Here is a 14,571-nt window from a genome sequence, read left to right as displayed (position 1 = left end):
GCTGCTACTCAGTTTGTAGTCCGGTATATAGGAACACCAATAGAATAATGGAAAAGCACATTGTGTATGTGAGTAGTACAAAATGGCAGTTAATGTGCAAACTGAATGGTCAAATGGCCAAACTGACGCAGGTAGGGTGCAGCAGTGTACGTTTATAGTGAAACACTAAAACAGACAAGAATCAGTTTTTGCGTGCCCCTAGACCAGATGCTGCGGTTGTATAGAAACCATTAATCATACTCACGCCACGTGTGCGGAAGCCAGTAGCTCAGAGTGCGGAGTTGGGTGAAAAAAATCAAGTGTTCAGAAGAGAGCGTAACAGGCAGACACTTCTGTGCCTTCCTAGAGGTGACAGCACCTTCTGAAGTTTGCCTGCTCTAAGGACAAGCTGTCGCTGGCCATGAGTACGGTAGCAACCGTCAAGGGGTCAGAACAAGGATGTGCTTCAACAAAGTCTCCCTGTGATTTCCTGATTGCTTAGTTGTAAGCAGGCAGACTGCACATGTAACACAATGTGTTTATATACCTCATGTCTCTAATTCCATGCAGTGAATCGAAGCCTAGGGCTTGTGTTAGCCAATCAGCAACGAGCGCTGGTTATGTGCTCCAAAAAGGAGGGCTTGCCTGCTATGTGCTAATAAATAATAATCCTTCCATGAAACTTCCACTCAGTCGGTGTCATGCAAAAGGCGATTGGCGGTCGATAATGGAGGAGCACTTCTAAAGGCTCCACGTGAACTGTGCAGGTTTGGTGAAATGAGTACAGTAGTGTGAATGTGAGAGGCTGTGTGCGTTGTGAGTTCAGGTTCTTAAATGTTCTAAAGAATAACGGAGTCCTGACCATCACTTGCATTCTCTCACTTGGTTGGCAAGTTTTTATAGTTTTGATTCACGTTTTGTTCGTTTCAGCTGTGGAAAATTAACTGGTGAGCCCATGGTAACGCAGTTTCTTTGCTTTTTTTCTTCTTTTGCAGCAATGTTACAGTTGTAAATATGATTTTTGTTGGATGTGTCTCGGAGGTACGTGTGATTCCTCACTTTACGTCTGGGATTTTATTTCATGGCTGGGCGTAAACGTGTTAGCAGCTGAGTGGGGCAGGTGGTGATGTGTAGCGTGCATGGGAATGCTGGAAATGGGGAGTTTCAGTTTTGCATATCTCGAGAGAGCCTGGACTCACTGTGGCAACCAATGCTACATTTGTCATAGTAGTTTATAGTGTTCTAAAACAGCATGAGTAGTGGTGGTGTTATATTATGTATGCAGTTTTTTTTATGCTGCAAGTGCAGACTAATCCAAAAGTAGAGCCGAAAGTAAGAATTTTGTAGGTGTTACTAAAGATGTGTTTGTTTTTAGTTGAAATGGTTTATATGATCCTTTCTGAAGGGACACTAAATAAAATGTAAAGTCAAGCTAAGTTAGTTCGCAGTAGCAGGTAGTTAGCAGTTACAGGATTGCAGTCAACCAACCTAGGCAGTACTTGCCATAAGCATACCCATGCTAAAGAGGACACAACAAACATTTTTGAAATTCCCTTACCAGCTTAATTTTCTCTGCATGAGCACCCCGTAAGGCCATAAATTTTGGAGGCATTTGCTTGGGGCTAGTCTATTATTTAAAAAAAAAACATTAACGGCAGTTAAAGCTGAACGAGCACTCATCCTTGTAACTTTCATGAACATTCAATCGTGCTTGCAAAGGGCTCACATAGACGAAAATAGTGTGACATTCATGACAATGCACATTATTGCCACTGTGGTTTGGATGCACGTTCAAAGGAGAACATTGGCCTGCACATTTCACCACTGATAATCAATACAGTCAATGCCTGGTTTTTCGGACACCCCAGGGGTCACAAAAATGTCCGAAAAAGTGAATGCATGTCTTTTACTACCCCCAAGGGCTTAAATCGCCACAGGGAATAGTTCTAAAGGCCTGCTACTATGCTTACCAGGCGTATTGGTGCTCATAGCGTGACAGGAGACAGCAGGTGCTAGCATGTATAATTAAGAACCATACATACTGTGTCCCGTGGCGGCAGCCCCTTTCCACTCGGTATGCTTCACCGCAATGCTTTGCGCATGCTTTACTACATAACACCACTGCATAGCGGCAAAGCTGACCTTTGGGAACCAGCATTACACCACACTTGGCCCGTGCCGTGTTTTCTATGGCTTTAAGCCATTGTTGAGGACGACAAAGGCGGAGTTGGCACTATAACTGACAGCAGGGAATTCTCTCAATGAAAAAATTTGGGAGGACGCTTACATCTTTAAGAGTGGAACACGATAGCATTCAAAGATCCCTAACTGCTTCTCATGCACCCCGCCAACTGCAGCTTATGTAACTGTACTGTTTTCCCGGTAATGCTGGCGGTGAATTCTATGCACAAAGGCGAGCTTTCTGGTTCTCTTTTTTTTTTGATGGGGTTGCAAGGAACTGAGCATGCGGCGCCACAATTTTAAGACAGACCTCAAGTAGCACCTGGAAAAGGGGCTTGTGTTTGAGTTTCCATATAAGCGAACTATGTTTTCCCATATACTCAAATTACAGTCTGACACTATCATGTTTGTAGGTTGTGTGTAAGTCGTAGTTTGGAAATTTTCTGATGCATTTTACTTGGAGAAACTCAACGAGTTCAGTAGCGCCTATGCGCCACACAGAGGGCCTGCATGGATCAGGATGTATGGCTTGGCATAATTTTCTTGGCCGCTGACACCAAAGCTGACGCCACATTTTTTAGTGACACGGGGCCCTTAACGCTATCGTGCTAAAGCACGACACTAAAGAGAAGGAAGCTTGGCTGCAAACATCAAAGCAAGTAGGCCAAGCGTTGCTGCTGTGGTGGCTACGGCTGCCAGGAGATCAGCTTGTGGGAGCGCTGGTTCGAAGCTGTGACATAATAAGAACAGCAGCATTAGTGGCTTCGATTAATGCCATTTCGGACCTGCCTTTATGACAAACAGTCCGGGATATCGAACAGCGAATGGTTTCATGTCCGAAATTTCAGACATTCTTAATATTGGGTACATGGTGGTACCACAAAGCCGTCCGAATCGTCTGGCATGTCCGAAAAATCATTCATTGACTGTATTTTATCATTCAAAAAACAAGAATATTTTTTTAAAACATATTTACTAACGTCAACTTGCCTAACGTTTCTGCTTAGTGTCTTTTTTAGGACAGGGAGGCTGTATTTTAAATTCTAATTTCTGATGTAGTAGCTGTCTTAGCTTTTGACATGGTAATGGGTAATCTATAGCCTCCGCCATACTTAACCCAAACACAACTTTATTGCTTCTCCTGTGGATGGTGCTGAAGGTCTGGCTGAGGTGCCTTGAATGTGTTAGTTTAACCCGTCTTTATTCTAGAATATGCAATATTTTCTCCTCACATCTTGCATTTGTTAGAACTAAAACAGCTACAGATGTGTTTTCGTTGTCCACGTTAAGGCTGACGGCAGCTGTAATGTAGCAAGCACCAATCAACGGTGCCGTGGCATTTCCACTGCCTCTTCTCGGTGTACAGCCAACTGCAAAAGTTTACGGGATGCAGGATCTGCAAAGAAGCTGAATTCTCGCAAAGCGCGGTCACACAGCCTCGAATTGAATGTTCCAGCATGTAGTAGCCTTCGCCACCTACTCAGTGATTCATTAAATACGAAATGTCGTGCCTTAACAATGCAGGAATTCACATTTGAAGGGGAAACCGCATCCCGTAAACTTTTGCTGTTGGCTGCATATAACACAAAAGTAATGTCGCTAGAGCGTGTACTCGTCGGCAATCTTCCTGTCACTAAAATAACCACTGGCTTGGTCCAAGAGTGCGCCACAAATTTTTGAGCATTAAATGCTCTAATTTTACTCTCATTGATTCATAAAATCGAATAGTAACTCGGACTAACTGTCTGCCTGGCAAACGTATGCATTTTTCTGTGGTATTGAATTCTTGTTTATCCTCAGAGAGGCTGTGTGTAGGCTGTCACACTAGTTAGCAAGTGCTTTGTTATTTGCTTAAGTCGAGGAGAACCGCGCTTTAGATTTCTTGTAAATTAAGAATAGGATAATGGATTTCTTTAGTGTACAATATGTTGCTGCAGTAAGAGTTGTCTGCATAATAATTTTATGTCCAGGTTGTTCCGGATGTTTTCTTCTCTATGTTGATGTTCCTTGAAATCTCATTTAGCAAGTTTTTTCTCGTCCTCAAAAACAGACGGCTGTTTGTGTGCATGGGTTACCCTATTAACTGTGAACACCCTCTTTTCATTGCAGACTGGAGGACACATGGTAGTGAGTATTATGAATGCAGTCGGTATAAGGAAAACCCCAACATAGCCAACGAATCCGCCCATGCGCAAGCAAGGGAAGCGCTGAAGAAGTACCTCTTCTACTTTGAAAGGGTTTGTAGACTCATTTATGCATGGCTACCATATTTGCACAAATATAACGCAAGATTCTTTTATTTAGTTGTGTGCACATCTAAACTTACTATGTTGAAAAACACTTTGTGTTAAATTCGAAGCCACAAGCTGACTAAAACGAAAAAATCTTTTTTTCTCGGGTATGCCTTTTGGCATCGCTAGGTTTACATTGCAGAGACAGACAAGTTTGGTTCTAACTTGAGCTGGTACAATTGCCAACCAATATTTTGCACTTAGTGGAAACTGCCCAAATAATTGGGAGCCCAAAATAATGGATTTGCCAAAACTAAGCGTTTATTCGATAAGTGTCAAAAAAATAAATTCTCAACTTGTTTCTGCTGGACGTGCGCGTGCATGCGACCTGTTCAGTCTATTTCAACCTCTGTCGTACTGTTGCTACAGGTAGATGAAAGTCAGTGCCCGCACCTAATGTTCATCCATTGTCAATTTGAATAGAGCATGACTACAGGTAGATGAAAGTTGGTGCATGCACCTAACATTCATGTTTTGTCAGCTTGAACGAAGCATGACTACAGGTAGATGAAAGTTGGTGCATGCACCTAACATTCATGTTTTGTCAACTTGAATGGAGCATGACTACAGGTAGATGAAAGTTGGTGCATGCACCTAATGTTCATCCATTGTCAATTTTAATGGAGCATGACTACAGGCAGATGAAAGTTGGTGCATGCACCTAACATTCATGTTTTGTCAACTTGAATGGAGCATGACTACAGGTAGATGAAAGTTGGTGCATGCACCTAATGTTCATCTATTGTCAATTTGAATAGAGCATGACTACAGGCAGATGAAAGTTGGTGCATGCACCTAACATTCATGTTTTTTCAACTTGAATGGAGCATGACTACAGGTAGATGAAAGTCAGTGCATGCACCTAATGTTCATCTATTGTCAATTTGAATAGAGCATGACTACAGGCAGATGAAAGTTGGTGCATGCACCTAACATTCATGTTTTGTCAACTTGAATGGAGCATGACTACAGGTAGATGAAAGTCGGTGCATGCACCTAACATTCATGTTTTCTCAACTTGAATGGAGCATGACTACAGGTAGATGAAAGTCGGTGCATGCACCTAATGTTCATCCATTGTCACTTTGAATAGAGCACGACTACAGGCAGATGAAAGTTGGTGCATGCACCTAACATTCATGTTTTGTCAACTGGAATAGAGCATGACTACAGGTAGATGAAAGTTGGTGCATGCACCTAATGTTCATCCATTGTCAACTTTATTTAATAGAGCATGACTGCACTCTTATATGTAAGCTGTGCAAGCAGCCTGGAGCAAAAGTGCGGTATTTCTCTTCCTTCGCCAGTGGGAGAATCATGCCAAGAGCCTTCGCCTGGAGGAGATGACGCTCAGTGCCATCAAGAACCGCATCAACGGCAAGGTGATGGCAAATGAGGGAACCTGGATCGATTGGCAGTACCTGCTTGATGCGGTCTCTCTCTTGGCCAAGGTGAGGAGCCTGTCTTGCCCTCTATGACCTCACTCTAATGTGTCTAGCAAGGTTCACTTTTCACGGGCACGTCTCGCAAAGTGCATGTGATTTTGCTTTGAAGCATCTTTATTGGGCAGCTATGGGAGTCTTTAGAGGTTAGTGCACGAAAGACTTGCACTCCACGTATTGCTCTATGACCTGACTGTCTATACTAAACTGTGATGTGGCATTTAGTGTCCGTGTAAATAAGTGGTAATGTTATGTGCCATGCCTTTGTCTATTGCATCATAATCTTCTACCATCCATTTGTTTTAGCTAGGCAAGCTAGTTCTGTCATGGTCTCAGAATAGCGTATTGTAAATGCGAACCTTGTGTTTCCCTATATGAGACATCTTGCAAGAAATGATGCACTAGCCAGTGCTGCTTGGACACCTGAGAGTTCTGCCAGTAAAGGTGCGAATGTCAGCTATTCATCGCCTGAAACAATAAGGCACATCAATCGCAATTTTGATTGTCATTAGAATGCGGCTCTTATGCGCCCGTTCTTGCATCGAGTGTCGGCATGCCTCAGCGTAGCTGAGCGAACGAGCACAGCAAGTGATGGAGTTAAGGCAGAGTGCAGTGGAGAATGAAGGATGGTGAGAGCGCGAGGAGGAAAGCAGAAGAGGGTGCAGCAGAAGCATGAGGAGAATAGTGTGGCGAAAGGGTGAGGAGGAGAGCGGAGTGCCAACTGATATGTGCTCCACAGTGGCGACCAGTCATGCGGCGAGCACATTTGCGACATTTATCTTCACTACTATCCTAATACAGTATGTTTCCGCTAAGGGTGTGTGAATATCATTGCTGTGTTACAAGCGTCGGCGTATGAACACCGTACACTTCTAACGTATCTGTAAACGTGGCTACTATCGTTGCCACTCGTGATTTGTTGCGTGCCCACAAGTGCAGACGAGAAGAATCGAAAGGAGCCTTTTTTGTTTTTGTTGACTACAAACATTATAAAGCATACAAATAATAAAGCCAAGGCAAGCTTGGTTGTAGCTTTTTTTATTCTTTTTTTTTTTTCATGGCAGTGTGGAAAGTGATGAGAGGAATAAAATGGGGCATCTGCTTAAGAATGTTTGGTGCATGCAGACCGCTTGTTATGTCTTGAAGAGTCTTTTGCATAGCATTCGACAGCGTTCGACAGATGGTAAGCGTGATCATCATTAGCTACACTTGGCACACGAGATATTGACACGTGTACTTATATTTAACGGGCGACCATGTTTCGCCGCATAACAAATGTTATCGGACAGCGCGGGACGCGCCTGCATGTATCCGAAGTTTCTGGAAAGTTATCGATGCTTCTATCCGCTGTCTGTTGCCGCCGAACCTTGTGTTATCTGATTTCATCGCGTGACTCGAATGTTGTAGAACTTTGTGGAAGGCATGCGGGTCCCAACGATTAGTCTGGAACCTTCGATGACTGCTGTATAAAAGCCGACGCACTTGACCCGCTGATCAGATTTTCGACGATCGCCGACCGTGTTCGCCGCTATCGTTGTGCTATAAGTGTAGCCCTGTTTTTGTGGGCACAGGTTCGCCCAATAAAAGTTAGTTTTGTTCTTCACAGTATTGCTACTGTGTTCTTGAATGTCACCACCACGTGACATCTGGTGGAGGTGCTTTTCGTTCATGTACCGGACGCCCCCGACAAGCCGTGATCCAAGCCCGGACCGCAAAGAGAACACCGATGTAGTCCCGGAGCATCGAGCAAGCCGCCGTCTTCAACAGCTGCCCCCGGAGCACGGGCTTCTACCTGAGAAGACCAAGAAGATTGTGGACAAGGCAACCCCAATGGCAGCCCCAGCGTCCCCCATCGTGCTGCAGCAGCCCAGGGAACCTCCGACGTTCCGCGGATCAACATTTGAGGACCCGGAAACCTGGCTCGAGACGTATGAGAGGGTTGCTACGTTTAACAGTTGGGACAGCGACGACAAGCTGCGGCATGTCTATTTCGCACTGGAAGACGCCGCCAGGACCTGGTTCGAGAACCGAGAAGCCACCTTAACGACGTGGGACCTGTTCCGAAGCGGCTTCTTGCAAACGTTTACAAGCGTCGTGCGAAAAGAGCGAGCCCAAGCACTACTAGAAACCAGAGTGCAGCTGCCAAACGAGACGATCGCGATCTTCACGGAAGAGATGGCCCGTCTTTTCCGGCACGCCGATCCGGAAATGTCAGAAGAGAAAAAAGTCCGCTTCCTGATGCGGGGCGTCAAGCAAGAACTTTTCGCAGGACTTATTCGTAACCCGCCAAAGACCGTAGCTGAGTTTTCGGCAGAGGCATCGACGATCGAGAAAACTCTGGAGATGCGCACCCGGCAATATAACCGCCAGGGGCTCACGCCGCAGTACGCCATCCAAGGACTGGATTCCGGCGACCTTCAGGAGACCATCAGGGCCATTGTGCGCGAAGAACTGCGCAAGGTCCTGCCTTCGTCGCAGCCCCAAGTGGCTTCGATCGCCAACATCGTCAAAGAAGAGGTGCACCGATCGCTTGGAGTTCCCGAGCTGCAACCACAATTACCGCAGCCCCAGCCAGAAGCGATGACATACGCCGCCGTCGCACGCCGTCAAGGTCCCCCTCCGCGACCACGCCAGGGCCCTGCAACGACGCAATTCCGTCGTCCGCCGCCAGCACGCCCACCCGTTGCCCAGCGTACCTACGCGAGGAAGACGGACATTTGGCGAGCCCCCGACCACCGCCCGCTCTGCTATCACTGTGGAGAAGCCGGCCATGTGTATCGCCGATGCCCATACCGCGACTTGGGACTGAGAGGGTTCGCCGTCAACGCACAGCGCCCGAGGGAAGGTGAACGCCCTCGTGACATCGCCGACTACCTCGCGGCTACTCAGTGGAGCCCTCGACGACCGTTCCGTTCGCCGTCACCAGGCCGCTACCTGTCGCCACAGCGCCGACCATACACTGGCCCAGCCCGGGGTCGGTCCGTCAGCCCATATCCGGAAAACTAAAAGCAGCAACCGATCGAGGTGCGGTTGCTGTTCGTCGAACTGACGAAGATCCTCCGCCGCCGACGAAGACGCCGAAAAGACTACATCGACGACATAACAACGACGTCACACCGCCGTCCCGACGAAGTCTGGCAGGAAAGAACACGCCGAAGAAAGACCACCTGACGACGCCACGTACCAACCACAGGCCAACTCGACGTAGCCGTGATCCGACGCCGAGGCCTAACTGTAATGCAAGACAAAGAACCACCGACCTCGACGTGCTTCTCGACGGCCACGCAGTTACCGCCTTAGTAGACACAGGAGCCGATTACTCCGTCATGAGTGGACCCATCGCAGCCCAATTGAAGAAAGTTAAGACTGCATGGGAAGGCCCGTTAATTCGCACCGCTGGAGGACACCTCATCACGCCGAGTGGAATCTGCACGGCAAGAATTACCATTCATGACCGGACTTACCCTGCCACTTTCGTTATCGTCCAACAATGTTCACGCGACGTCATTCTCGGCATGGACTTCCTAAACCAACACGGCGCAGTCATCGACCTGAAGTCGAAGTCGATAACTCTGTCTGCAGATCAAGCGATACCGCCGGAGAGCTCTCGTAGTCACCATGCCTTAAGTGTGCTCGAAGATCAAGTGAGCATCCCGCCTCGCTCCAGCATTGTTATTTCGGTCGGCACCGAAACACCCGCTGGCGTAGAAGGCGTCATCGAAGGCGACCAACGTTTACTGCTCGACCGTGAAATTTGCGTCGCAAGAGGGATCGCTCGACTGCATGGTGGAAACACGAAAGTGTTGCTGACAAACTTCAGCCAGGAGTTCAAGCACATCAACAAGGGCACGACGATCGCATACATCGAGGAAATTCAGGAAACCAGCGATGCCTTTGTCCTCTCGGATCCTGTTGCATCTACCCCGACGACCGTAGTTCCCGAGCCAGACTTCGACATAAATCAAAGTCTCCCCGTGATTAAGCAGCAACAGCTCAGAAGTCTGCTTCGACGATACAAAGACTGCTTTTCGACGTCATCGAGGATTCGACAAACACCAGTCGCAAAGCATCGCATAATAACCGAAGAGTGCGCTCGACCACTACGCCAGAGCCCTTACCGAGTTTCGACGCGAGAACGCGAAGCTATAAGACAACAAGTCGACGAAATGCTGCGCGACGACATCATCCAGCCGTCGAAAAGCCCGTGGGCGTCTCCAGTCGTTTTAGTGAAGAAAAAGGACGAAACCCTACGTTTCTGCGTCGATTATCGTCGACTGAACAAAATCACGAAGAAAGACGTATACCCCCTCCCACGGATAGACGACGCATTGGATCGACTCTGCAATGCTAAATACTTCTCATCGATGGACCTCAAGTCTGGCTACTGGCAAATAGAAGTCGACGAAAGGGATCGCGAAAAGACCGCCTTCATCACGCCAGACGGCCTCTATGAATTCAAGGTTATGCCATTTGGACTGTGCTCGGCGCCTGCAACGTTCCAGCGCGTGATGGACACGGTTTTAGCAGGATTGAAGTGGCAGACCTGTCTTGTTTACTTGGATGACATCGTCGTCTTCGCTGGAAATTTCGGCGATCACCTTAAGCGGCTTGCGACAGTATTAGAGGCCATCAAGTCATCAGGGCTCACTCTGAAGCCGGAAAAGTGTCGCTTCGCTTACGATGAGCTTCTATTCCTAGGCCACGTCATCAGCAAATCTGGAGTACGCCCCGACCCGCAGAAGACAGCTGCCATCGCAAAGTTCCCGCAGCCAATCGACAAGAAGGCAGTGCGCAGATTCCTTGGCATGTGTGCCTACTATAGGCGCTTTGTCAAGGACTTTTCACGCATCGCGGAGCCGCTAACACATCTAACGAAATGTGATGTCGAGTTCAAGTGGGAAACGCCGCAGGCCGACGCATTTCAAGAACTCAAACGACGCATGCAGTCGCCGCCGGTACTTGCACACTTCGACGAGGACGCCGATACTGAAATCCACACTGACGCCAGTAGCCTAGGCCTCGGTGCCGTCCTAGTCCAGAGGAAAGACGGACTTGAACGGGTGATATCTTATGCTAGTCGGTCGCTGTCAAAAGCGGAAGGCAATTATTCTACGACTGAAAAGGAATGCCTCGCCATCGTTTGGGCTACAGAAAAATTCCGCCCTTACCTCTATGGCAGGCCATTCAAAGTCGTCAGCGACTATCACGCGTTGTGTTGGCTAGCTAACTTAAAGGACCCTTCAGGACGGCTGGCCCGGTGGAGCCTCAGACTACAAGAATATGACGTCACGGTAATATACAAGTCCGGAAGAAAACACTCCGACGCCGACTGCTTATCACGTGCCCCCATCGATCCCCCGCCGCAAGACGACGAGGACGACGACGCCTTCCTTGGAATAATAAGTGCGGAAGACTTCACTAAACAGCAGCGAGCAGACCCGGAGTTAAAAGGTTTCGTCGAGTACTTGGAAGGGAACACCGACGTTGTCCCTAGGGCATTTAAGCGCGGGTTGTCTTCGTTCACGCTACAAAACAACCTGCTCGTGAAGAAGAACTTCTTACCAGTCCGCGCCAGCTACCTTCTTGTTGTACCGTCAGCGCTGCGTCCAGAAGTACTGCACACCCTACACGACGACCCAACCACTGGGCACCTCGGATTCTCCCGGACGCTGTCGAGGATACAGGAAAGGTATTACTGGCCGCGTCTCACCGCCGACGTCGCCCATTACGTCAAGACATGCCGAGACTGTCAGCGGCGCAAGACACCACTGACAAGGCCAGCAGGATTACTACAGCCGATCGAACCTCCTTGTCGACCATTCCAGCAGATTGGGATGGATTTGTTGGGGCCGTTTCCGACGTCAACATCCGGGAATAAGTGGATCGTCGTGGCGACGGACTACCTCACCCGCTTCGCTGAAACTAAAGCTCTACCAAAAGGCAGCGCAGCCGAAGTGGCGAAATTTTTCGTCGAGCACATCCTGCTGCGACATGGTGCCCCAGAAGTCCTCATCACTGACAGAGGAACGGCTTTTACAGCAGAGCTCACCCAAGCCATTCTGCGATACAGCCAGACAAGTCACAGGAGGACAACTGCCTACCATCCGCAGACGAATGGTCTCACGGAGCGCCTGAACAAAACCCTCGCCGACATGCTAGCAATGTACGTCGACGTCGAACACAAGACCTGGGATGCCGTCCTGCCGTACGTAACATTCGCTTACAACACGGCGGTGCAAGAAACAACACAGATCACGCCGTTTAAGCTGGTTTACGGCAGGAATCCGACGACGACGCTCGACGCCATGCTGCCGCACGTCACCGACGAGGAAAATCTTGACGTCGCTAGCTATCTCCAGCGCGCCGAAGAAGCCCGACAGCTCGCCCGCCTGCGGATCAAGAACCAGCAGAGGACCGACAGCCGACACTACAACCTCCGACGACGCTTTGTCGAGTACCAGCCCGGTGACAGTGTTTGGGTGTGGACCCCGATACGCCGACGAGGACTCAGTGAAAAACTACTGCGACGATATTTCGGACCCTACAAGGTCATCCGACGTATTGGCGCACTGGACTATGAGGTTGTGCCAGACGGCATTTCGCATTCACAGCGACGCCGAGCACGATCTGAAGTGGTCCACGTGGTGCGTCTTAAACACTTTTACGGACGCTGACGAACTTCCTTATTTTGTTGTTTTCTTTGTTAGGAGTGCTTTTCTTTTATTACTTTCGTTTGTTTGCAGCATCGGGTCGATGCTTTTTAAGAGGGGGGTATTGACACGTGTACTTATATTTAACGGGCGACCATGTTTCGCGGCATAGCAAATGTTATCGGACAGCGCGGGACGCGCCTGCATGTATCCGAAGTTTCTGGAAAGTTATCGATGCTTCTATCCGCTGTCTGTTGCCGCCGAACCTTGTGTTATCTGATTTCATCGCGTGACTCGAATGTTGTAGAACTTTGTGGAAGGCATGCGGGTCCCAACGATTAGTCTGGAACCTTCGATGACTGCTGTATAAAAGCCGACGCACTTGACCCGCTGATCAGATTTTCGACGATCGCCGACCGTGTTCGCCGCTATCATTGTGCTATAAGTGTAGCCCTGTTTTTGTGGGCACAGGTTCGCCCAATAAAAGTTAGTTTTGTTCTTCACAGTATTGCTACTGTGTTCTTGAACGTCACCACCACGTGACAATATCGCTGCACTAATTTCAGAGTGGGATCATTACATGGGAAAGGAAAAAAATCGAATTTGGCGACAAAATTCAGTAGTGTGATCATTATGCGAGTGCGATAAGTAAATACGGTATATTGCACACTATCAAAATACATCATGGTTCTCATACTTTACTAAGGGAGGCCATATGTGTCTAAGCATCCTGTAAAGGCGTTTATTAGTCACCGGCATTTGGGACTGACTATTATAGCAGAGCGTGGATTCCCAGCACGAGCAACGTTCCCCAAGCAAAAGCTCTGGAGAGATTGACCCACTAGGAAGCGTTGGAGAGGATGGCCCACTATAGCGTCCCTCTGCTTCCCTCTGCTTAAATCCTATAGTGTAGTTGGTGAACATTGTTAAAGGAAATGCACTTTCTATCAATAAGGTTTTTTTTTTTTGTTGTGCTGCAGAATTGTTTCCTATAGGGTGTAGGATAAGTTCAGAAACCCTCTGTGAGTTGGTGTTTGTGCCCATCCATCTTCATTATCCATGCGTGCGGGTGGTGTTCCTCTGTGGACTTTACTTTTAAATGAGCATTTGTACGAACTTCCACGAATTACAAAAGCAGGCCGCTAACTGTGGATTGTGATTGGAAAATGGTGGAGTGGGACATTGCTGTGGTGAGATAAATTTTTTGACATGTTTTCAAGAGCTTGTGTACCACGGTCAATGCAGGGTCTAGGGGTGCATAGCATGTGCAGCGGTTTTTGGACAAATGTGTGCAACCCCTCATTGAATACAGTAAAAGCTTGTTTATTTGAACCGCAAGGGGAAACCACTTCAGTTCGGACTAACGAAAGTGATGGAGAACAACAGTACACCGCGATTTGGAAGCAGTAGTGCATGTCAGAAATTGAATGCTTGAAAAAGTCCGTGATCGTAGTCTGCCTTTCTTCCTTGAAGGCGACAGCTAGCACTTTTTGCTCTAATGAGCGAATGTAGTGGAACGCCTCCTCTTCGCCTTCAAAACTGAAGAAGAAACGGGCAGCATTCAATCCAGCCATGACCTCCGCAGTGGAGGTCCGCATTGGCGCTTTGTCTTCCTCCTCCTCGTTGTAACTGGCAGCGACAGGTTCAGCGCTTTTGACCTGAGAAATTATGTCCTCATCTTTCAGCGCACCACACACCACTGCACTGTTGTCAATGTTGACATAGTCAGCAAGGGAGATTTGCAAAGCCCCCGAGATTTGTGACAGGCAAGAAGTCTCAGAGGTCAACGTAGAACGGAGAGGAGGCAGGGCGACGCAGCCTTGTGTGTAGGCAGTAGGCGAGTTTCTCTGGCCGTGTGCCAGGCGCCAAGCCGCCAGCACGGTGTCACGTAGTTTGAATTATCCATGGCAGAACCTTCTCCTGTTTGAATTAACAGGCTTTTTTATGCATAGACGTTTGTGGAGCTTGGCCGGACCAAATCGTACAGTTAGAATTATACATAAATTTGGATTATTGAAGTTCGAATTA

At 48.0% G+C, this 14,571-nt stretch overlaps 1 protein-coding gene across 2 annotated transcripts in view; it reads left to right on the top strand.

Moving 5' to 3' along the window:
* ari-2 (E3 ubiquitin-protein ligase ari-2) overlaps positions 1-14,571 on the top strand; it is a 39,541-nt gene that overhangs the window by 15,963 nt on the left and 9,007 nt on the right. For both annotated transcript variants that reach the window (XM_050175953.3, XM_055069118.1), the window contains 3 exons: positions 975-1,020; positions 4,270-4,397; positions 5,759-5,902. In XM_050175953.3, coding sequence (XP_050031910.1) covers positions 975-1,020; positions 4,270-4,397; positions 5,759-5,902 — 318 coding nt within the window. The remainder of the gene's footprint in view (positions 1-974; positions 1,021-4,269; positions 4,398-5,758; positions 5,903-14,571) is intronic.

Source organism: Dermacentor andersoni, chromosome 9 (assembly GCF_023375885.2).
Source record: "Dermacentor andersoni chromosome 9, qqDerAnde1_hic_scaffold, whole genome shotgun sequence".
NCBI classification, from domain to species: domain Eukaryota; kingdom Metazoa; phylum Arthropoda; class Arachnida; order Ixodida; family Ixodidae; genus Dermacentor; species Dermacentor andersoni.
The sequence above is the reverse complement of the archived record's forward strand: the minus strand, read 5'-3'. Positions and strand labels throughout refer to the sequence as shown.